The 24,889-nt window shown below is 39.1% G+C and overlaps 2 protein-coding genes across 6 annotated transcripts in view; one reads left to right on the top strand and one right to left on the bottom strand.

Moving 5' to 3' along the window:
• PACRG (parkin coregulated) overlaps nucleotides 1–13,676 on the bottom strand; it is a 232,957-nt gene extending 219,281 nt beyond the window's left edge. For 3 of the 4 annotated variants that reach the window (XM_065057580.1, XM_065057582.1, XM_065057581.1), the window contains exons 1-2: nucleotides 13,550–13,676; nucleotides 12,690–12,878 (exon numbers count right to left, since the gene is read on the bottom strand). In XM_065057580.1, the coding sequence (XP_064913652.1) occupies nucleotides 12,690–12,878; nucleotides 13,550–13,579 (219 nt within the window). In that variant the 5' untranslated portion in view covers nucleotides 13,580–13,676. Of the gene's footprint in view, nucleotides 1–12,689; nucleotides 12,879–13,198; nucleotides 13,453–13,549 lie in introns of those variants that run through there. The other variant, XM_005508599.3, reaches the window with a different exon arrangement.
• The window catches only part of PRKN (parkin RBR E3 ubiquitin protein ligase), a 732,020-nt gene continuing 720,737 nt past the window's right edge, over nucleotides 13,607–24,889 (top strand). Inside the window, exon 1 of one of the 2 annotated variants that reach the window (XM_065057577.1) lies at nucleotides 13,607–13,739. In XM_065057577.1, the coding sequence (XP_064913649.1) occupies nucleotides 13,733–13,739 (7 nt within the window). In that variant the 5' untranslated portion in view covers nucleotides 13,607–13,732. The remainder of the gene's footprint in view (nucleotides 13,740–24,889) is intronic. The other variant, XM_065057579.1, reaches the window with a different exon arrangement.

Here is a 24,889-nt window from a genome sequence, read left to right as displayed (position 1 = left end):
GATACAATACACAATGATATACTTACTGGTTAATTACAAAACTTAGTAAAAGATCCTTTAACCTTTAGTGATGTGGAATAACACCTACAGGCTAAATACGGAAGCCAGAAAGGTAGTCAGAGGTTTCTCCTCTGTCGCTATAGGAAAAGAACTTCTACCTTCTAATGAAGTGACAAAAATTATCTGCTTCAGATATTCTGTTTCTAAAAGAAGTTCTGTACTGTGCTGCTCATGCACCTTGCTGACAACTTTGGTGATACTACCAGCCACTTCACTGGAAAACCACTGAAGCCATTAACATTCTTGCATTTCCAGAACTGAGGACTATGCTCTGACAGGCAGTTTATTTTCACAATAAAATTATGTAAATCAGTTGTTATATGTTCAGACATTTTGGTCCATCTTTAAGCAATGGCTTCTGAATGAAAGGAACTCAATCTTTTTCCTGCTTCTATAACTCACTTCTGTGATTGCAATAGTTCAACTTTATTTAGTTCCTTTGTTCTCTCATTTTATTTCTGGCAAATGGAATTAATGCACAAGGGTACCCTTTCTAAAACACCTTCATAAGGAGACAAGGTTTTTCCATCCATGCTGTGTGTACAGTTGCCCGCCTTCATTCCTAAGGAGTTTGTATGCATCAGTCACTTCCAATTGAATTTGAGAAAAAGGCGTATTTCAAGCATAATCAGTTGCCTTCGTGTTTTATAGAGACACTGGCAAAGAGAGAAGAGTGTTCCAATCAAGATGCTCGTCTCTCACATTATTAGATACCACATACGGTATTCAATATCAGCAGGAAAAGCTTATTTTTGAGCCTAATCAACCAGGAAACAAAAACTGCAGGATATGAGGCTTTGTTACTTTGGATGCTCACTGAAGTACTTGTTGCAACGGTTTATTTTCACTTTGTGTTTTTTCATTTTGTAGCATAATCTTCCAGTGGTTAGGCTGCAAATGTTACACAGCTTGAGAGAGTCCTTTTAAAAACACAAGAACCACGACAATATTGATGAAGGTCTCCCTTTCCTTTCTTAGAAAAGCATAATTCAAAAGGATCATTTTAATCAGGCAGTTTGTAACTTTCAAGAAAAGAAGATACCACAATAGCTCCTTCAATGGACACCTTGTGTACTACTCTGTCTCTGAGAGAGGGTCTATGCGACCCTGAAGTCAAGTCAGCATACATCTAATACAGTTAGTCAATAACCAGTGTTCACATTATAATATTTTAGATACTTAATCAAAGACTGCTATTTCATTGAGTCACGCACAATACAAACCCAAAGAGAAAAATATGGTCTAACAGCTGAACACAAGCCCCCAACCTGAGGACAATTCAAAAAAGCCTAAATTAGACTCTGAACCCAGGCTCCTTCAACTGTTGCAGAATGAGGGACTTCAGCAATTCAAAAAGATGTAGTGCTGGGAGGGAAACCTCCTGCTGGATGCTGAATACAGGAATGTATGCAAATTTCAATTGCTCTTCAGAGTTCAGTCACTTGAATCAAGATTATAAAAGCGATACATTTACCTACCGAAAATGCAGACCATAAAATTCTTTTCTGAAGACTAAAACCTCCTTTCAGTGATGTCCCCTTAAATAATATTTCCATCTTTTTCATATTTGTTTAAAAGCCAGAATATAAGCTCAGAAGGTGGTGGCTCCTTTCATTTCTCTTTCCCAGTCACAAAATTTCAAGTCTTCAACTTTCACTTCCCAGCAGCATATCCTGGCAATTCAACTGCGAAACTATCTTTGCTCAGTAGGCCACACAAGAGATAAAGCTTTAGAAGAACTATTAACACAAGGGATTCAACCTCCAGTCTACTGGGAACTACAATCGGTCAGGAGCCAGCTGATGTCTATTTAACCTCTCTAAAGTCAGAACTCTAACTTCTGACTTGAAGCAGAAATAGGTCATATGCACATCTCACCTGGAGCAACTTGATTGTTGTTCTGAATAATAATATTGTAATACATGTTAAATATGTCCAAAGGCATACTAGATGCTCATCAAATGCAAGTTTCAAGTCTGAAGCATGCTAAAACTTTACTGTTGTGGATTTTTAAAGATAGCATCTCTCTGTAAGTGGTTGTCTAAATTATTTACTCAGTGAAATCTGACTATTTTGTGTAATTATATGTAGGTCTGGACCGCAAATTCTAATGGTCCTGCATTGGTTAATTTAAGCATTGACATAATCTACAGATATAATGGACTCTCTGACATCACCACTACCTTTGGATTGTATTACTTTCCAAAAAAAGCATATCTTCTAGCTCAATGAGAAGTTACACATTACATTCAGAAATCCCTTTCTGAATTTGATGGACTATATTATGCAGGAGATCAAATCAAGTTTTTGTTGCTCTGACCTTAAACTAAATATGTAAAACCTGACAAAATAAATGAAGGGCATGCAAATTAGATGGGCATGAGATGAGTTAGTAAAACACTGTATAAAAGATGTAAGTAATCAGTTAATATGTATATACTTCCTGTGAAAAATATTTTCTCAGTCATACCTTACAAAGCTGCAATTTAAAAGTATAATGAGCTAATTCATTTGACTTTTGTTTTTTTTACTGTAAAAATTATTAACTACGGTATTCTAATAAGGTCTGGGTAGAAGCTTTGTAAAGATATTCTTACAAGGTTTCTAGCCATGTGGAACTGCCCTGCCCCCCCCAAAAGACACCTGTTGAACATCATTGCAAGAGAAATCCACTGATATAAAAAAACAACGTATCTGTAGGACAAGTAAAAAAGATAGAGAAAAAGTGAGCATGGAGCAGTAGATAAGGAAGAATGTATGTAAGAATGTATGTTTTCAACTTCTGTGGAAACAAAAAGGTTTATCAAATTCTGTCTGCCAATGTCAGTAAACTGTGCATGCACCTTTGTCCAAATAGTTTCATCTGAGAAGATATCCAATACAAAACACTAATGTCATGTTAAATCATTAGTAATAGGACACTAAGGAAAACCAGGGCATATTTTTTTTAAGATTTAATGGTAGATCACCAATCTTTTCTCACTAAGCATAACATAATTAGTCTTGAAACAGAAACCTTGGATCATAAATATCTCAGCTAATTTTATTCAACAAGACTTACAATGAAACTTATTCAAAGCTTTTGGATTTTTTAGAACACCTCTAAACTATTACAAAAAGGGGGCTGTTGTCATCGCACTCTGGGGTGCACATGGGAGTGAGAGTGTGTATGGGGACATGCACCAGTCTTGCACGCACGGCCTTGCACAAGCCCTTGCACACTCCCAGCCTTTGGCAGGTTCTTGCAACCTAACTCCCCTGCAGTGAGTTAGTGTAAGTTTGGGAAGCACAGCCATATCACAAATCATATTCAGTTAGTGATCACTCAAGTTCCCACTTTGGGGAGTTCCTCTCCTGTTTCCCCAGTGTTCTTGCACTACTTTCGCTAGCACACATACCACTATACTACCTCTCCTGTCTCCTTCACCCACTACAAGCTTCCAATGTAATTTAAGTTATAGCAGTGACAAGAGGAGACTATGAGACAAGGGCAGCATCCAGAGGTTGACAGCTACAGACATGGCCTGCTGCTTCAATTCCTTGCTGCTTCAAATCCATTGCATTATTTGGCAGGAGTAGTTGCTGCATACTTGCTAGAGCAGACTGTATAAGAAGAATTAGCTGCAGTAGGAATCTCAGCCGATAAGCACTGACGCAGGCTTACTCAATTGTATTTATAAAGTCAACCTTACATTTATGATGCAGTTCACTATTGTAACTAGAACAATATGGTGTTCTGTGGTTTTTCTGAGGGTCAGAAGGGAGATCGTCTTATCAGAAAAATATACTATCTTCTCAGTTGTTGTATTTATTACCCCCTTCACATCAGACCTTCAGAAAAGCAGCAAAACTATCATAGCAAAAACTCTCAAATGTCTTTTTCCTTTTTCTTCCCCCAGTTTGAGAGTCACTTAATCACCACTAATTTGTCTGACCTTATCAGTGTCAGTGCCATGGAACGGCCAGAAACTACCCTCTTATGGAAGAAGAGGTAGAATAATGAGGAAACTCAGGTTGGAAATGACCTCAGGAAGTCTCCAGACCAACCTCCTTCTCCAAGCAGAATTGTGTCTGGGATCAGAGCAGTTATTCAGGGCTTTTTTCTTTTAGGATCATGAAAACCTCCAAGAAGACTGCACAACTCTGGGAATCCTGATGCACTGCTTGACTGTCCTCATGGCGAAAAAGCTTTTCACCATCCCAAATACCTTGTTTTAACTCACATCTTCTGTCCTCCCACCATTCACTAGAGTGAACAGACTGCGTCTCTTCCTGACAGCCTTCTCATAGCTACTGAGCCATTAGATCTGTTAGAACCTAATACCATTAGGTACCCTGGTAGCATTCTTTTCTCCAGGCTGAAAAAATACAATTCCCTCAGCCTCTCCTCATGGAACATGTGCTCCAGAACCCTGTCTTGATGGCTCTTCACTGAACTCACTCCAGGTATCCTATAGCATCCCCAGTCAACTAACAGGGAGAAGACTAAGATGAAGGCTGAAGCCTACATAGAGGCCAGGATTTTTCTTAGCAGTAATGAATGACACCAAGTTGAAAGAAAGATGAGGTACATATGTTCTTTGGAAACTGTTTTGGAATCTGGGTGCTGAGAAAGGTGTATGGCAGCTGCTTTCTAACTAATCCCTCCCACATTTTCTATTGGCTAGCTCTTGAGGTATGCTGAGCTGCCTATGAGAAATTCATATGAGCTGCATATGAGTAATTCACTATTCAGCAAGTTGAAATCTTAAAAACTTGGTATGAGCATATTGTTATTAACTATTTTCTGGCACTTTGTTCTGAATTTCGACTCTTGCAGTCAAACATCTGAAAACTGAAAAATGCCCACTTAAGAGAAACACCAGAAAAAGATACCCACAAACTCAGACCAATACAGGATTTTAACTTGTCTGAAAACTGTAAACACATAAGACCTTTTCTTTCATATGCATAAAAAAAAAATAGCCTAACATTTGCTCTTTTATTTCAGCTCTAGTTTGCAAAGTCTAAAATAGTTTCATTCCAATGCCAGAACTGACAGAATTTGACAATTATCTCTGTAATTGTCTACAGTTAGAATATTTTCTTCATTAGTTCATAAACTGATTAGTAGAGGAGTCTTGAAATATCACTGTCATAATGTTTTGATTTACCTCCTGTAGGTATGAAATGTAAAGCCTTCCAAGGTATTTTTTCTATGTAAAATATCATTAAACAAATTAAGTGATCTAAGACAACAAGAAATGTAAATTAAAAACAAGAAATGGTGTCTGGTAATTTACTCATTATCTGTTTTAAGTTATATGACTGAATTACAAAGAAAAGTTTTACTGCATATTCAAGTCTGTAAGACTTTCATAAATGAAATAGCATGATTTCTTCATGCTTGAGGATATTAAACAAACTTTATCATCTTTGCACTGTATATATGAATCACCTTCCCCAAACTTGCAAAAATTAAGGGCTGGTTTTAAAGTCTTTTGAAATAACAAGAGCAATATGATTAAGCCATGTAAGTGATAGCTGGAAAACATATAAAATACAAGCTTTTAGATGACATTATGGTCTTAACCTTTAGTATTTTTACTGAATAATCTGCTTTTACATTATACTATCAATGTGGTCATTACAGCAAAAACAAGCATGGAATTGGAAAAGAACATAACTTTATGAGGGGAAATAAAAACCTTCTTGCATTGAAGCTTTTCATGCTTTATTGGCAGTACTATGTGTGTGGGCACAAAGGAGGAGGTACACATTTGCAGCAGAAGCAGGCACGGCTGCAGCAGCCACAACTTTTGTCAGCTTACACTGTTACCAACCCGTATGTCAAGTCTGCACTGATGTGAAAAAAGTGTTGAGCTGCTTTTAATCAAGGTTGAACAACAAACCCATTCTTGTTCACTGCATGGCCATGCAAAAGTTTATATAAGTGCCAAGAAAAAAACATCTGGGGATGAAAACCACACCTTTCAATTATGGTGCAAGTTTATGCTGCTCTAGATGCTTGTGGAATTACTCTGCTAGAACTCAGATTCATAAATGTTTTTAAATGAATGAAGACTGTGATGTTGCCAAGAGGGACACTCTCACCCACACATCTTATGCTGACAACCTATTCGTGTTTCCCCTCCTCGTGCGTATGTTAACAGCTGTTAGAGCTGATCCAACCGCCTGTGTAGTTGCAAGAAACACCAATGTAAATGCAAAAGGGGAGAGCGAGGCAAACACTCAGGAGAGGAAAGAGGGCAGGTCAGGGGAGCCCGGTGATAGCAGGAGCTTCACTTATCTCAACCCCAGAGACTGCACTTTGACACTGTTAGCTGAAACAGGCTGGAGTATTTTTCAGTAGGATAAGTGCCCTGTCAGCCAAAGTTGTACAAATGTGGGCAAAATAAGGGGCAGCAGTAATAAACAGCCTGAAAGAGGAAGAAGATAGGACTTCCTTCCAGAGCACTGACAGTTTAAATTGACTCACAGAGTTCACTGAAGTGTACTCTTAGATTGTACAAAATTGCTGTTGTTAAACTGGAGCAGTTCTGCCAAGATGGACAGCCAATAAACATTTATCAAAACATTCCTTTAACTTGACATCTACTTGCCCCAAAATGTAATGTCTTTTCCAATAAATTAGCTATTATAATAGAAAGGTAAAATAGAAAGGTAAAAGAATATTTTTAAAAAGGTAAAACAATGTTTTCCCATAGCCTTACAATCAGATCAGAAACTGTTACTGCTACAAGATAAATAATGAAAGTAGTTTTAGTTACACTATATGGATGAATATAAATAGAGTATCAAATCACAATTTTCAGATTGTAAACAAATCACATTATCTCTATGGTTAAAATAAAACGCTTGCTATGCATTATTATCAAAGGGTGAAGAGCAAGAAAGTCCTTCACAACACACATTACTGATAACGGCTGGAAAGAGCAGTTCAAAAAACAAATACTGAGAATTCATTCCAATACAAGCCGCAGACTCCTAAATGAGGAACAGAGGGATGAAAATCCAGAACTGCAATCTCAATAATACTTTTTTCTGCTTATAAGCAATTACACTACTTTTAGGAGATAGGAGCAGTGCTTCGTGCTTCCCATCACAGCTAAGATGCCCCACATTCAATAGCTCTCCTTTGGTTTTCAAAATCCAGGAACAAAACAATTCTTGGCATCACTCCCCTTCTAAGACCATCTAGTAGACATTCTCCCTTTATCCCTTACACACAGGCTGCATGTGGCCCATTGCTAGCAGCAGTTTCTTACTGCTTTCATGGATACAGATGGATGTAACAGTGGTATTCTCTATATAAAAACCTACTGGTTTACACACTAAGCTGGGAAGAAAATCCGAATTTAGTACTCTGGCCCAAGGAGTTAAAATTAATATTCTGCAGAAGGATCCTTCAACTTTCCTGGCAATAGCGTTACTAAAGGAGGACCTTATGCTTCCCTAACGAAGTGTTGCCGTTTTGAAGTAAGGAATACAAGGTTCAGGAGGGGGGAAAAAAAACAGAACATCCTTTGATAGCTTTATTGGGTAAGCACTCAGGAAATGATGTCTTAAGGTCCAATTCTACTCCAAAAAACATTAGATCCATTCTAGCAAGCAATAATGGACATAAAATGCCATAAGACAAAGCTTCCATATCTCCTGCATGAATGATGTATGCATTAAAATACATAATTTAGTGTGTTTTACATCTTGCCACTTTCAAACACTATGAATCCTAACTCTTTGCAGCACAGTAACAGCACTTTGAAAGGACATGTAGAGACTTTTCCCTCTGTGGTCTTTTTCACCTCAGTAATCTTTTAACTAGTTTAATAACAGTATCACAGTGTGTTTGGGATTGGAAGGGACCTCAAAAGATCATCTAGTCCAATCCCCCTGCTGGAGCAGGAACGCCTACGTGAAGTCGCACAGGAACATGTCCAGGTGGGTTTTGAATGTCTCCAGAGAAGGAGACTCCACACCACCCTGAGCAGCCTGTGCCAGTGCTCTGTCACCCTCACTGAGAAGAAGTTTCTGCTCAAATTTAAGTGGAACCTCTTGTGTTCCAGCTTGATCCCATTACCCCTGGTCCTATCACTGTTTGCCACCGAGAAGAGCCTGGCTCCATCCTCATGGCACTCACCCTTTATATATTTATAAACATTAATAAGGTCAGCCCTCAGTCTCCTCTTCTCCAAACTAAAGAGACCCAGCTCCCTCAGCCTTTCTTCATAAGGGAGGTGCTCCACTCCCTTAATCATCTTTGTTGCCCTACGCTGGACCCTCTCCAGCATTTCCCTGTCCTTCTTGAACTGAGGGGCCCAGAACTGGACACAATATTCCAGATGAGGTCTCACCAGGGCGGAGTAGAGGGGAAGGAGAACCTCTCTCGATCTACTAACCACCCCCCTTCTAATACGCCCCAGGATTCCATTGGCCTTCCTGGCCACAAGGGCACAGTGCTGGCTCATGGCCATCCTGTTGTCCACCAGGACCCCCAGGTCCCTTTCCCCTACACTGCTCTCTAATATGTAATTTCCCAACCTATACTGGGGTTGTTCCTGCCCAGATGCAGGACTCTACACTCTCCCTTGTTAAATTTCATCAAGTTTTTCCTCGCCCAACTCTCCAGCCTGTCCAGGTCCCGCTGGATGGCAGCACAGCCTTCTGGCATATCAGCCACTCCTCCCAGCTTAGCGTCATCAGCAAACTTGCTGATAGTACACTCTATTCCCTCGTCTAAATCGTTAATGAATATATTGAATAATATTGGCCCCAGCACTGACCCCTGAGGCACTCCACTAGATACTGGCCTCCAACTAGACTCCGCACCATTGACTACTACTCTCTGGCTTCTCTCCTTAAGCCAGTTTGCAACCCACCTCACTACTCTGTTGTCTAGACCACACCTCCTCAACTTAGCTGTGAGGATGCTGTGGGAGACTGTGTCAAAGGCTTTACTGAAGTCAAGGTAGACCACACCACCGCACTGCCATCATCCATCCACCTTGTTACATTCTCATAAAAGGCTATGAGGTTGGTCAAGCATGACTTACCCTTGGTAAAGCCATGCTGACTGCCCCTAATAACCCTCTTATCCTTGATATGCCTTGAGATGGCACCAAGGATAAGCTGTTCCATTACTTTCCCAGGGACAGAGGTGAGGCTGACCAGTCTATAATTGTGCGGGTCCTCCTTCTTGCCCTTTTTGAAGACTGGAGTGACATTTGCTTTCCTCCAATCCTCGGGCACCTCCCCCATTTCCCAAGACTCGGCAAAGATGATGGAGAGCGGTCCAGCAATGACTTCAGCCAGCTCCCTCAGCACCCGCGGATGCATCCCATCTGGACCCATGGATTTATGGATGTCCAGATTGCCTAATTGCTCCCTAACCCAGTCCTCATCGACTAAAGCAAACTCCTCCATTGACCTGGCTTCATCCGGGGTCTCAGGGGTACAGGGCTCCCCAGGACAGCCTCCGGCAGAGTAGACAGAGACAAAGAAGGCATTCAGTAATTCTGCCTTCTCTGTATCTTCTGCCACCAGGGCACACACCCCATTCATCAGTGGGCCTACATTGCCTCTGGTATTAGTTTTATCTGCTATGTATTTGAAAAAGTTCTTTTTGCTGTTCTTGACCCCTCTCGGCAGCAATATTCTTTTACAAGTTGGGAGATAGACTGGAATTCTCTTTCTAGAGTTCCCTTTAAACAATAAAATTAATCTTCTCCTGGAAGAAGTGCTTTTACCACTAGTTTATTACAGAAAAGGGGGACACTAACACTGTATTCACTCATGTACAGCAGAAAATAGGAAAAACAACCATTTGGAGAGGATCAGAAGTGAACAGAGGTATCTTCCTGCTGTCCACATGCATGTACAGACACTTTTCTACTTGCTAGTCTGTATATGAATTTTTAATTATATTCCTATTTCTACTCACGCAGTACCTATGAATTATGAACATATAACATGGCATTCTTGATTCCACTTGGAGGACAAAACAATTGAAATATAAATGTCACAGTATCTAGCTCGTTAGTGTAGAAGACCTTTATTGAATCTTGCTCTTAATCTGAACTGCTGTATGAATTTACAGTTTTGGAATAACATAGAGCAAAACACTTTCTTCAGTTTAGGAACAATTTTGTTTCGGTGAATATTTGTTAAGCGATGTATTTCGGTAAGTAAATGTTAGATTTAGCCACAGCTGAGAGAAATCTTGAATATTGTGTGTACTTAAATTCTATAATTAATATTGGCTATGAAAGCAGACTTGGGAAGAAAACTTCATCCAACAGCTTTCATGAAAAATGGCTTAGTAAAACACTCTTGGCGCAACCAACATCGAAGAATTCTGGAACCTTTACTATTTGCAGCCATATATGTGTAATGGTAATATGTTAGACTCTGCTCAGTTTAAGACTCACTGCATGCTTGCACCAAAGGCTATTAATCTGTATTTAATTATTTGACCTGGAGATGCTGAACATGCTGCTGACAACCCTGTGCCTTGTCATGCTGTTAACAAAAAGAATTATCATGTCTTAACTACATTTGCCTGCTGTGCTTTCAACCCTCCACTCAACTCCAAAGCCTTCCGTGAGAACTTCATCAATGATGTCAAACTCTGACAAGTGAGTACTTAATAAGTCTGAAGCTCCATTTAACCAGTTGTTGGAAAAGCAAAAAGGGACACCTGCTTCTGCAGAGACAGAGTGGCAGTGAGATATTCCTTACTCTATCCTGCTTTTTTTGCACACTGACCCTTGGAAAATGATTCCAGTGGCTGCCTGTCCTCACTCAGAGCTTTTGCAAAATACAGCCCTAGCATTACGAATCTTGCAGGACCTCTAAGAGTTTCAGGGCATCTAACCCAGTTATGAGCAGAATCTGTAGAGCACGTCAGAACACTGTAAACCCTACATCCGACAGGACACTGAGGGAGCATGGAGGGGGGCGGGAAGGCAGGGCAGCCACAGAACAGGTTGCCCAGAGAGGAGAAGGAATCTGTGATGATGTTGGAGGGTTTCACAGCTTAGCCAGGGAAACCCATGATTGACCTGATCTATTGCTAGTGACAGGCCCACTTCAAATGGGAAGTTGGGTCAGATGATCTCCTGGTGTCCATGCCACAAAACCATCATTCTATGATTCAATCAGTAGCTCCAAAGGCAGCAGATTTACCTGTCTGCTGTTGCTTAATGACTGTACCACAATTTAACATTCTGCTAAAGTTTAGGAAGTTAAAATTGCAGCCATAGAAGTCAAAACTCTATAAATATTTAAAATAAAACCTAAATTTTGATTAAACTCATAGCTGGTTATGTTCAGAATTCAATGCTTTTAAAGATTAAATATATATTTATCAAACTCCACTGAAACTGCTGATTCTTCTAGACAAGATCAAGCATCTTTCACATACCAAGATGTAAACAAATACATGCAAATATCGATTACTTGATTTTTTTTTTTCCAGAGAAAAGTCTCTTAAAAATTAGTCCTTAAACTCACTGAAGTGTTATAGTCTATTCCACATATCTCTGGAACTAAAAACAAACAAACCAAGCAAGCTCTAAACGAAAGTTTTACTACAATGGATAAAGTTTTTAATGTAGACAATTTCTACTCCCTTTAAGATTTGTTTAAAGATGGATTTGTTTGTGTTTTTAAGAGGATGCTCTTACAGATCACAAGTCCAGAAAGACTGCAACAGGAAGACTGTTTCAGCAGAACAAGGGAAATAATGTATTTCATAACTGTGCTCAGAAGAATATATGAAATTATAAAAACCTGGAGAAAACAAGACTTTGCTAACACCTTGAATTGTGTGCAAATAAAGAAAAATACAATTAAGGAGTTTAAGCAGAGATGTGTGCTCATAGTAGCTCATATACTTACATGTTGAATGTTTGTGCTCTGTACCAGCTGAAGCTTTTTTATGTTTAAAATCAGACTAAAGTAGAAAAATAAAACAATCTAAAGCATTTTGAAAGGCCTAGTATTTCCAGTCTCTAAATTCATTAGAAATTAGGACTATTACTGAAAGTGAAGCTTGCTGGATCAACTCCTCTTTGTCTTTGAACTATGAGATGGGGAACTAATGTTTGTTTCCCATTCAGTGTTCGCCTGTACCATGTGGAAGCGTTTTATTCTTTTTTAAGCTTATTTTTAAAATAAACCTATTTTCCAGATCTTTGCCATCCCATGTGATATTCACATCAAATTTATACCACACTGTGCCAGTGTATGAAAACACTTTCAAATAATACTACAGTATCATTTGACAGCATTTTGCTAAATGGAAGGTAGGAAGCCTTGCGGACAATTCTATAGTCTGACAGTTTAATAGAATGTGCATTGCCAGTACAAAACAATACAGAAAAATTGTGGTACCAAAGCAATACTCTTCAAGGCAAAGCATCACAATCTCCACAAGCACTGGCATTTACCTTATGATAAAACTTCTGTAAAGCCTGAAGGCAACTTCAGCAACCAGCAAACTCCAGATAAAGCTTAAGCAACATACGCACCTTCCTGACATGCTTTATCCCCAGCTCTAACTTACTATGCTTCCTGGACACGTGAAAGTAAACTAATTTACATCACTTCTATACTAACAGCAAACATACCACAGCGTTTTTCATCATGGCTTTAATAGTGAATCCCTCGGCAACCAGCTGCTTGTTTTTCTTCTCTTGCCCCGCTGGCTCCTGCTGCTGGGGGCACCTGTCACCTACGGACTTGGAGGGGCTTGCGCCCCCTTTCTCCACTACCATCTCCCCACCAGCGGCCGCGACCGACAAGAGGCAAAATACAGACTGGAAAAAAAAAACAAACGTACGTCAACGCCCTGCGCCAATAAGCTGGAAAACACAGTAGGTCTACCTCTGTTCCCTTCCCAACCAGGGACACCCACACACCCCTCCCGCACCTTCCCTGTCCCTGACAGACCTCCTCGCCTCCGCCCCGTTCCTTCTCCCTCGCTCTCCCCCTTCAGCATCACAGCTGGTCCCGCTCCTCCTCACCGCTCCCGCTCCTCGGTCCCCAGCCCTTCATCAGCTCCTGCATTTCTTGCCCCGCTATAGGGCCCTTTGCCACCCCACCTGCCCGTGTCCCCCACCCGCCCCTCTCGCCTCACCCCCTGCGCCACCCGCCGGGGCCCCTCGGCGGGGTCGTTACAGGCGGAGCAGCACTGGCGGCCGCCGGCGCTAGCACGCGTCCCCGGACTCGCGCCCGTCACTAGGCAACGCGTCAACAGCCGGGCGCTGTGCCGGCGGGGACTGGGTGCGCGGGGGAAGCACGCGCTTAACCGACGAGACACCGGCGCCAAACCGCTGCCACGTGCAGCCCGCAAGCAGGTGCGCCGAAAACCTGACAGACACCCCGTCCCGCGGCATCAGTTAACGGGGATCAACTAACGCGGGGGCGGAGAAGGGGAAAGGCAATCACGTGGGGAGGGCTGGGCGGTGTGAGGCAAGAACTACGTTACCCAGAGGACACCGCGCTCCTTGGGGCGCATGCGGAGTAACGCCGCCAGACAGCCCGGCCGCTCGCGGCAGTCGGCGCGCAGCCGCGCGGCGCTGAGGACTGCAGCGGAGCGCTCGAGGGGCGGGTGCGGCCGGCACCGGTGCGTGCGCGCGCGCCGCCCTTCTCCTCCTCCCGCGCCGCCGCCATGATAGGTGAGTAAGCGAGCCCGGATGCAGTTCCGCCCTTTCCTGCCCCCCCCGCTCTTCCCCAGCGCGGCCGCCACTGATGCGACGGCGGCGGGGGGCGGCGTGGGATAGCTTGGTTCCCTTTCAGTTGTCCTTCGGTTCCCCCTAGCACGGCCGCCCGCGGCGCCTCCCCTGGTGCCTCGGCGGAGTGGGGCGCCTCGGACTCCGCTGCGGGTGGTGGTGGGTGACCGCGGTCACCGCCCCAGGGGGTCGCCGTCATGATGAGCCGGCACTGCGCGGCCCCAGGGGCGCCGGTCCGGAGCGGGGTGAGCCGGCTGGGCTGTGTCCTCGGCTTCGTTAGCGCGCCTCTGGTTAAAGCCCTTCGTGTGTTTGGCGGGGCCGTGCAGAGGACTTGGGGTCGAAGTGCTCAGGGGTCAATGCTCTCTTTTACCCCTCTAACGGGGGATGACCCACCACCGGCCAGCCCAGGGATTCTGTTTGAGGTCACCTTTAAATTATGTTCTATTGCCCCTCAGTATATCGATTGTAAATACTGTCGGGCAAGGTTTCTGTGACTTGTGAACCTTTGTGGCCTTGCCTAGTATGTATCTGTGTCGTTGCTCTGGCATGGTACTCGCAGTGATCTGAAAAAGCAGCACCTTGGGCCTAATCACCTTGGCAGTTTGGCCGTTTAGTCCTTGAGTTGCGTTCTGTACCCGTGGAACAGTGATGGTACGACATGTCAATCACTTGTTTCAGTGGTGGTTTTTTTTTCTGTGTGTGGTTTGTTTTTGGTTGATTTTTTTGTGTGTGTGAGATGGATCCATACCTGGATAATCTCAAAGTTACAGGGTCTGTTTTGTAGTCATTGTTTCTCATTACACATTTCATCTTGTTTTCACTTTCTAAGTTTTGTAAATAATTTTAAGTAAAAGCTATAAAATGTAGTAGATGCTCTTACAGCAATTCCTTGCCTTGTTCAGGCTTGCTGTTTGTTTCATCTTCAGTGTAGGTGTCAAAGTTGTTGTCTATGTAAGACCCAATCAAATCGGAAAGCTTGTAGTTTGTTGTCAAAATATTTATTGGTTTTAAATTAAAAACTTCAAAACTATCCAAGAATCCTGTGGGTCTTTCAACTAGGCATGCTTTTTTCTTAGTGCTATATGAACTCAAATATTTGGGTAGCGTTCCTTTTCTTTCAGCTTTGCAAAAGCTAAAAAGAAAGTTAAAAGTAGTTATTTAAGAATTATTTTCTGTATAAATATTTATGTAAATCCTGTCTTCTGGCTTGGGGGACCTTACTGGGTTTTTTTTGTCATTTGGACTATTTTTTTTTTTTTTTTTATGTAGCAGACAAGATCTTGAATTAAAGGCTTGGCTTAAGGAAAGCACAGAGGGTCAGATACATCTTTCATTTTCAATGTTATCTCCTCTGTGGATTCGATGTCTTGCTATGCTATGTAAAATACATTACGTTTAGAGAGCTGCAGTGTGTGTTTGCTTTTGAATGCTTTAGAAAAGTTTAGTGTGCATAACCGCTACCCATGTGGTTAGAGAGTTAATGCCTCTAGTCCTCATACTGAAATCTAAATGTTTACTCACTATGCATTAATATTTATGTGATGGAGGAACTGTGATTTTATTTTCACTGTGGCAGACGAAAATATTTGTGAATATTGATTATTAAATATACCAATTAGTTGCAAATTCAGAAGCACAGCTTTACACGATTTCCCACCTTAAATCATTTAAACAGCAACCTTTTATTTTAGTGAAAAAAATGCTGAAAATAAAATAACTGTCTTGAAAGTGTATGATGTAGAGACCTAGGCTGATTTCCTGCTTTCTGAAAAGTCTTCTCTAAACACTTATGAACTGGGAATACCATAGCAAAATTGGGAGCAGGAAGGCAAGGATGAAATAATTTGTGTGATCTCTACCCAATTTTTTGGCCAGAAAGAGTTATCCTGTGAAGAATATGGTATATTTTCCAAAATGTTTTGCAGTTTCATATCTCTGGAAATGCGTTATCTCCTCATGTGTTCTTGTGGCAAAGGATTTGACCATATAGTTGTGCAACACATGACAGTTCCTCTGATTTTTAGTTTCCTATTTTGTACTTACTTTTTAGGTTCTTTTGTTCTTGTGCTGTGAAATAGGGAGAACGAACTTGATAAACATGTTAGTATTAATATTTTTTTTCTTGTTCTTCTCTGGTTTTACTTTTTGTCCAGTGAAAAACCTTTTGACTCCATCTTCTTCCAAGTGTTTGACCATGCTCGTGTTTCTTTGAACTTTTTACTTCCTCTTCCTCCCATGAATTTTTTAAAGGTAGTTTGCTGAGGAAGACTTCTTTCCATAACACCTGTTGTTCCAGAAGAGCTTAGATAATTGACCTGTATAGCTGGCTTTTAATAGTCTTCATATAATTTCCTGTCCTGTTTCTTACTACATTCTTCTTCTTCTTTGGTTTTTATTTTCTGAACAGAAATTTGTGGAGAGAGTTTTGCTTATAAATGGATTTCTGAGTGCTAATGTGTTACCTCGGAAAAAAAAGTAAATCACATATGCTTATTTTCATTAGGAGGTTATTCCCTGTGGGAAGCCTTCAAAATATGTAACTGTGTTTATTTTCATCTGTGTGACATCTGCTTTTAGAATATCATAACAGCAAGTTAATTATGTAACGGTTCATTTGTGTAGAAATTCTGTGGACAAATTTATCTGGAAAGTGCATGGCAGCTGACACGTGCATTGCATTGCACGGAATTCATGAATGCTTCTGGAATTCTAATTTTAGGGTAAACCTTTAAAAGTATTTATCAAGGTAAACGGTGGCTCTTGCTTTTATGAATGCTTTTAGAAGATTGTTCTGTAATGTGCTTTGCTTTTGAGTTGCCAGAATGATTCCTTAGTGGTCCTTTCAGTTATGCATATATTGCGTTTTTTTTTTTTTTTAAATTTACAGTTTATTTATACTGCTTACTCAAGCATTTCAGGAAACTCTTCTATATAAAATTATTTAATTTTAATTTAATAATGGAAAAGACAATTATATAAATGAAGGAATGTTTAAGATAGTTTTTTTTAATTTGGGCTAGAAAATACTGTATGTGTGTATTCTGCTTGATGGAAGACAGAAATCCTTGCATAAATTGCTGGCCACTGGGGAGTCAAATTCATGTTGCTTTCCATCTTTGTAACAGTGATGGAAGTTAAATGAACTGAATAGCCACTGCTTGAAGGACCTGTGTCATACCTCATTATCTTTTGTCAGCCAGTCTTCAACGGAGTTTACTGTAGATGAAAGCATTTCTAGAAAATTTCAGGAATTTGTTTCTTAAAACTTTTTAATCTATTTCAATATTTGAAAGATGAAATTCTCTTATTTTATACAGGTGACGTTATTAAAATACTAGATTGCATTTTTCTGCCTTGGTCAGAGCAGAAAAAATGTTTATACTTAAGATGTCAACATTAGGTCATTTGTATTTTAATTTTTGTTATAAACACAGGCTTATGTGTATGACAATGTATGACAGTGTTACATAATTTTAGTCTTTTTACTTCTTTTTAAACTGGCTGAACACTGTAAAGTCTGATAGATAATACAACATTCATGCAGATGCATTGCGCTGTGCTTGTTTGCTTTCACTGGTGTTATAGTTCTGCTACTTTGGAAGGAGGTCTTGGTCGTGCTCTGTTGACATGTTGGAGAGCTTTTGTGAGGACCCATGAAAAATACAGAACAGGGCCTGAAGTGTTTCTGAAATGTATTCCACAGATAGCTTACCTACAACTTCTTGTTATTTTAGGATGGTTATTGATGATAACTTTAGAGACAATAGTCTTCTACCACCAAAAGAGGAGATAGAAATCAATGTTAACTAATGATATAGTCATGAAGTAAAAGATATAAGGAAATGTTGGCAATTATTTAAATATGTGTTTAGAAATGGAGCATGGAATTGATAATGTATTTCATACATAAAATCTTTATTACAAAATACTTTTTGGTTAACTTAAGCTGTTAATTTTCACTGAAGATTTTTAATTAACAATTACAGAAAATCATTAGAGGTAACTTATTTTGGAAAGAAAACATATAGTTAATAATAAGAGCTTGTGGTCTGCTTGGTTTTGTTGTGGTTTATTTGCTTTAAAGTATAAAATAAAGGTGGTCACCTAAATATGGGGATTTAATCAAGCTGAGGGCTTATTTTTAAGTAAGCACTTGAAAGACATCAGTTGACCTCATAGCATTCTGGTTTCCCATTCACCCTTCTATATTGGTATCAGCATCAGGAAGACAGATTAGTCAGAATGTGTAATACATGGGTGGTATTTAGAAGATGATACAAGGTAGCCTTTGTGCATTGACAAGAGCTGGACAAAAACTTCCTAGAGGCTTGCGTACCTAAGTTAATTTAGTAAGACAAATTTTTCAGCAACAAAAGTTTATAGCTCTATAATTTGATGCAGTGTTGGTAATTTCTGTCCTGTGGTCAAGACGTTTAACATTGTAACAGGGAATGTGACTTCAAGAGCTAGTCAGAGACAGCAAGTAACCCTTTGTGCAGCTGTTTAACAGCATATAGCTTTAGTGTTGGTACCTTGTCCCAATAATGTTGCCCTTTTATTTACAAAAATTAAATCTGTTTCACTGTGTGTTATGCCAAGAAGAGGCAAGGCTAACATGGTCTAATGCTATTTAAGATTTTATATTATTCTTACTAGTTTATTGCTATAGGAAGCTAGCAGTTCTGTAACTTTAATAGCTTTCCATTTTTTTGTGTGTTTTTTTTTCTTTGTTTTGTTTTTAGATGGCAGGATTAAGTAGGCTTCTGAATTATTTAATTAAAAGGCAAAATAAATGTCTAAATTCGGTATATAGTTGTTTCTCAAACTTTTTTCCTCCTCCAAAAATCCAACAATTTTAAAATTACACTATGGGAATGTATTTTCAAACAAGGTAAAAAACCCATCAACATTGCTCAGCAATATACACTATTGATAAACAATTCCTTGAAATGCTTCTATTTTTTGTGTTAGAGGAAGCAAACAAACCACAACAAACAAACAAAAAAGGGGGGGGGGTCGGTACCCACCACACAACAAAACCCACAAACAAAACTGCCACCAAACAATCAAAAAAATCCAAGTTGTAGATTCACCATATGAATATGCCATTTAAATAAGAAATTATTCCAGGCATTTAAACATTTTATTTGAGCACCATAGTACCTGAGAGTTTTATAAATACAGAAAAGAAACCCCCAATACCTGTGTTAAATATTGTAGGTATAACACAGGAGATGAATGAAAATTAATATGTACACTTAAAACATAGAGGCTTTGTTTTTGTATTAAAAATTATGCTACAACAATGCTGCTTCTCTCGCTGGACACTACTGATTCCTGCCCTTACACCAGGAAACTAATCTGTCCTTTGCAGCAGAGTAACCTTCTTTTCAGGCATACTGTCAAGTCAAAAAATGATCCAGAAGAAATAGTTTATTTTTAGTCTGGGTCAATTCACTGAGTTCATTCCCAGCATGGTGACATGAAAGTTATGTAGGTGTGACTAAAGGGACATCCCTTAGCCCTGTTTCGTTGCTTGACCCATTAAATTGCTGAGTAACAAACTGTGGTGTGTGGTGGAGCTGATTGCCCCCTAAAGGGGAATGTTTTGATGCCCTCCCTTCCCCCTTACTAAATGGCAGGATATTCCTTGAGCTGGTACAGATTCACATTTTACTCCAGAGTGAGCTGTTTGAGTGACCTGGGGTGTCAAAAACCCTTCAAAGGGGCATGGGAGGTTTTTATTTTTAGTTTCTGTAGTTTGTGTGTTTTGTGTGTGGGTTTTTTGTTTGGTTGTGTTTTTGTTGTTGTTGTTGTTGTTGTTTTTTGTTTGTTTTGGGTTTTCTGTGTGGTAGGTTGTTTTGCTAACCATTGGTTCAGCTGAGAACAGTGTTGGTGCAAGGGAAGTGACAATCCACAATTGGATTGGCTGAGCTATTTCTTAGTCAATATTGGCAATAATATTACCTTCCTGAAAACATGTTATTGAGTGTTTAGTAGCTATTACAGGAGGAAAAATATTAAAACTGAATTTCAAGGAAAATATTGGATCAGCTTCATGGATTTTTTCAGAAATATATCTCGAACAAAAAGCAGGGGAGAAGGCCCTGGACTGATTTAAAAATATAGAAGACGGGCAGGTCAGCATTTCTGTAGTGAATGAGAGATGAAGGTAGTAGCAGAGACGTGTTGTGAAGGGCTTTAACAGTGAAATACGATGCATACAGCAGTAATCAAGTTAAGGGAGGATGGGAGCATGGGTAAAAGTGTTGGCTGTCTGGATGACCGATAACTCCTGCGTTGCACTCTTTATCAGTGTGTTGGTAATCTTTCTGCATAAACATTTCTGTTTCTCATTGTTATGAAAATAACCTCAAGCAAGCAAAATGACAATAAACTCTTTGAGAATTTCCCTGAATGAATTTGGACTAGAAAATAATGGTGCCAGCTTAGCAACCAAATGAAAAGTATTTTGGGGATTGTCTGTTTAGGTACTTTAATGATCTCGTGCTATGAATTTGGCTTGCTTTCTTTTGTTGTTGTAATCTTCGTGTTCTATTTTGGTTTGTGTAATGCTATGTGTAGCTCCACTACAATACATACTTTTCACTGGAATAGTGGTTTGAGTTGTAGATCATTATTACACTTACTTTATGAACATGTGGAATAATCTTTCCAATGGTTAACTTGATTAAACAAAACCTAAATCTCATAATATTGAAGACTACTCACATTTCATGTGCATGACTGATTTTGCTGGGGTTGCATTGAGCCTTTTTGTCTTCTGCTAGGGTAACTGTATTGTACTGTCTGTACAGAACAGCATCATGAAATGTGTGTTTCACTGGATTTATATTTTATTGATTATTTTCATCCAAATTCCTTTTTTAAATTACTTTCTCAGCAGGCTTTTAGAAAGTTAGTATCATATGAAATAGGTTATCTTCAAAAGACATCTGATTTCTGTTAGATATACATGAGCATTCTGCATTTCTTTGTTTCCTTGAAGAAGGATGTGAAGACTTTCAGCTTGGATTTCTTTTCGAAAGAGAAGCAGCAAGGGGGGAGGAAAATGTGTGTTTGTTGGGGAAGGGGGGACAGCTTTTTTTGTTTGTTTCCTTGTTTTTAAATGGCCACAAAATAACAGTATTGTAACGTTAAGACACATTGGGGGCTAATTAATCAGTGGCCTGGTATGTTCTGATGCAGTTTTTTGAGCCTTTCAGATAGGGGCCTACAGATAGAATAATGATCTGGTAGTTTCTTAAAATCATCTCCCATTGCCTAAGTCCCCATCCTTTTCTGTGTTATGTGGTTACCTAGTGGTATATCTGTTAATAGAATGGCGAGTGAATGTATGTTAATTTAAGATCTGACTCTGTGTTGTGCATAACTATTGTTGTGACAGGTTTGAGTTGTGTGACTTCTGATTTAGCTGATTCAGTCATGAAAAGGTTTTTCTACCATTTGTTTTTCTGTTACTCCTCCCTTCCATTCTCTGCTGCCATCTGTGCATCCTGCCTCATTCCTCTCACTGACCATATTACTAGTTTGACTGTTGAACTAATTCAACTTGCTCTTGTAGAAAAAAAAATGGGTTTTTGCTGGGTATCATGCTCAAAGAAGGGCTTAGTGAACACATCTGCTCAAGATAAACAGACAGTGCAGAAGGAGATAGCAAAAATGTCACTAAATAGTTTTAGCTGGGTGCTTCTTGATCTGTTTAGTTATCCTTGTATTTAGTTTTTGTGCATCTTCACCCTCTGTTGCAGAGTGCACTCAGCTCCTGCTGACGTTGGGAACATATGTAGAGCTGGCAAAGGATTTCAGTCCTTTCTGTCCATTTTGGACAAAAGATATTATAAAGGAGAAGATTATATTTAAATTCCTATCTTCTTTTTCTGAGTGATAAAGAAAGATAAACTGATTACAGCTTTCGTAGTAGGAAAGATAAATTCTTGCATACATAATGTGTCAATATAGTATCGGTTGCCAAAAAATTTGGTCCAGCTTATCTGTGTGATGAGAATAAAATTAAGAATTTCAAATTGCACTTACAGGAACAATTAGGACAAGGCTTATGCTAACAAATATGGAAATTTAAAGAATATTTTGGAATTCATAACAGCAAATGCTACTGGTTAGGAAGTCCCTGCCCAAGTAAAGTATGTGTCTTTTGTAGATACATTGAAAGCAAAAGTCATTATTGGATTATGTTTTGATAACATTGCCTCAAGAGCTGGAGTAGCTTTCTTAATTATGAACATATATATCCCCATTTACTGAAATAAATTAATTAGGCTAGCATACATGTAACTGCCTGCTGTGTAAGTTGTCAGGCCGCAGAAGCAAATGATACTGAGAATGGTGCAGTTTTTTTCTAGTTACAGTATTTAGTAGAAGCCCAAGGGAGAGTAAAACTATTAGTGGAAATCTTGTTACTTTGCAAAACAGGTGTATGTAAAAGAGATACAGTTCATTCTTTTCAATAATTTTTGTCATTGAATGATTTTTTTATGATGCAGTGTACATAAATATCATTGGGCTGAAAAACAATTTGTAACACAAAATGCAGCCAGTGATGTGTGAAGTTTTCCATTAAAAGAAGGAAAAATTGAAGTGTTAGAAATATGCGGCTATATACCCAGAATTCACAAAATGCCACTACAAAGGTTGGTTTGGAGATAATTAGCAGGCAAGCTTTAATTATATAATTGTCAATTATTGCACAATACATGATTTCTGAATTACAGTGTGTGGCATCTTGCAAATGTTTGGTTTATGACAACTTAATCATTAAGTAACTAAATTTTAGTACAGTAAATTATTTTCTTTAGTATCTATATTTCAGATTCCTAATGTTGTATCTTGGGCCTCTCCCTGTCCCTTTGTATTTTGATCAGTGCAAATGGAGAAGAAAGGTGATGGCTTTAAAAAATAAGGATAAAAATCCATCAGATTTATCTGTTGTAGAAAAAGCCATTAGTACCCTCTGGTCTGTTTTATTCCTACAGCTGGACAAGATGGAGAAATAATTAGTTCATTGCTGTGCACTTTTTGAGGCAGACTGAAGTCTGCCTGATAATACTAAACGGGCTTTTAAGTAGTAACTCTTGTGTCGAATCACTTTTCTCAATAAGCATGTTCAAGTCTACATTAGTATTGTTAATGTTTAACCCAGGAAAAATTGTAGCACAAAAGTTTTTCTTTGAGGGATATGAAAATACCTGTGAGATATTTGCCACATTATTACAAAATCTCTGTTAAAATGACAAGAGACAAGAAGAAACACTTAAGTTCTTCAGCCATTAGTCAAATATTATATTTGAGTTCAGCAATCCTAAGGGTAGAAATTAATGAACAGTTAATTGTGAGACTGGCTTTTATTTCATGCCCTTGAGAAGTTTGTACAGTGGTAGCTGGTATTTGTGCAGGTAAATATGCATATTTTCTGAAGAAAACAGTCTGATTAATGAATTCTCATGAATTAAGTCCAAAGATTTCAGTAAATAACTTGTCACAATTATGATGCATTAAGTACACAGTAGCTTTATGTAGGACACTTCAGTGATGTCTTTTTTTATAGAGGCTACATGCCTATCATGGGTGAGCCATAAAATATTTAGCAATTTCTTTATCCAAAAGAAGTGGCATTGTAAATTATATGCTTCAGAGAAATTAACCATGTTAACTGTTTTCCTGCTTTGTTACCTCTAAGCCATTAAATTTTTACAACAAAAGCACTTTCTTGGACTTTGGAACCATTTGAGGCTGTCTGCGGAAATTAATACCTCTATTCATGCTAACAATCTCAAGGGAGGAATATTTTTAAACTCTGACTCTCAAACTATTTTAAAGCTTTCATTCCTTCTGATGACCTCTGACATTGTGATATTATATGCCATTATCTTCTTCTCTATTTATCTTTGGAGGGGGGGAAACGATGATGAGACACACACATCTAAGAGTAATGATGGGCCATTGCCCATTAAACATCTCCAAAATAAATTACCTGGATCCTGCATACAGTTTTTAACCCCCACCTCTCAGCATTATTCCAGTTATGTTTGCTAAGGAACACTGATGTTCTATACTCGGCTGGTTTGAACTAAGTTGAAATGTTGAAAGGAAGCTGGTTATCAGATGAATATTGTCAGAGTGCCTTGCCATTAATGTCTTCCTTTTTAACCCTGTTTGTCGAAATCTGACCAATGAGATTTTGTGTTTATTTTCTATATATGTCAGAAGTTCTTTCGTGTGTTACTTGTCCCTGTAACATAGATCTTTTGCTAAGAAAACAACAGAAATATTTTTACGTGCTTTGTATTCCATGTGTTTGGAAATTGTTTTGATATTCTCTTATGATTTGAGGTCACACTCTGTCTTTGCCTCCAAGCTCTAAGACTAAACCCTTCTACTGGGAGTATACGCAATCCTGATGTGAGTATATGAAAGAAAAGAAGTTGGTTTGATTTATTAAGGGCTTCACAAGCTGGTAAAGATTAATAAAGATAATAATTGAGGAAAGAGCTTGTCTGTGGCATTTTAATGGACAGCAAGTTTATAATACATTAATGTGTAGGAAATGAAAGGACAGCTTTTTAGAGAGTAGTTGCCATTAAAACATGTTGTTTGTGCTGTGTTATTTGTGAAGGTGGTATGAACAATACATTTGTTTTCACTAGAGTCAGACTTCCTCATTTGCTTTAGTTTGTCTGTGAAAGCTTATTCATGTGATTACAAATGTCTGTAATTTTTTTGTATACTATATAAAACAGTAGGCTTGCATACTAAGCTTGCTTATGATGACATAGATGAGCACTGAAGCAAATTCATTTACATTTGTAAATTGTTTATGGCATATAAAGCCCACAAACAAAGTGAACTTGTCTCTCCAGAAACAAGATAACGCTTGGCTTTTTTCATCACTGTTTTGATGACCAGCATGGCTGTTTTGTTGAAAGTGTAAAGCTCTTCTGCACGATGACATAGTTCCACTAGTTACTTTTCTTTGTTTTTCCAATATTTTCATATTGTTTATGCTGCAGTTTTCTTTCTCTTTTGTTTAGCATTTCTAAATGTTTTGCTTAGTGAAT

Source organism: Columba livia, chromosome 3 (assembly GCF_036013475.1).
Source record: "Columba livia isolate bColLiv1 breed racing homer chromosome 3, bColLiv1.pat.W.v2, whole genome shotgun sequence".
Classification (NCBI taxonomy): domain Eukaryota; kingdom Metazoa; phylum Chordata; class Aves; order Columbiformes; family Columbidae; genus Columba; species Columba livia.
Note: the sequence above shows the minus strand (reverse complement) of the source record. Positions and strands in the feature narration are given on the sequence as shown.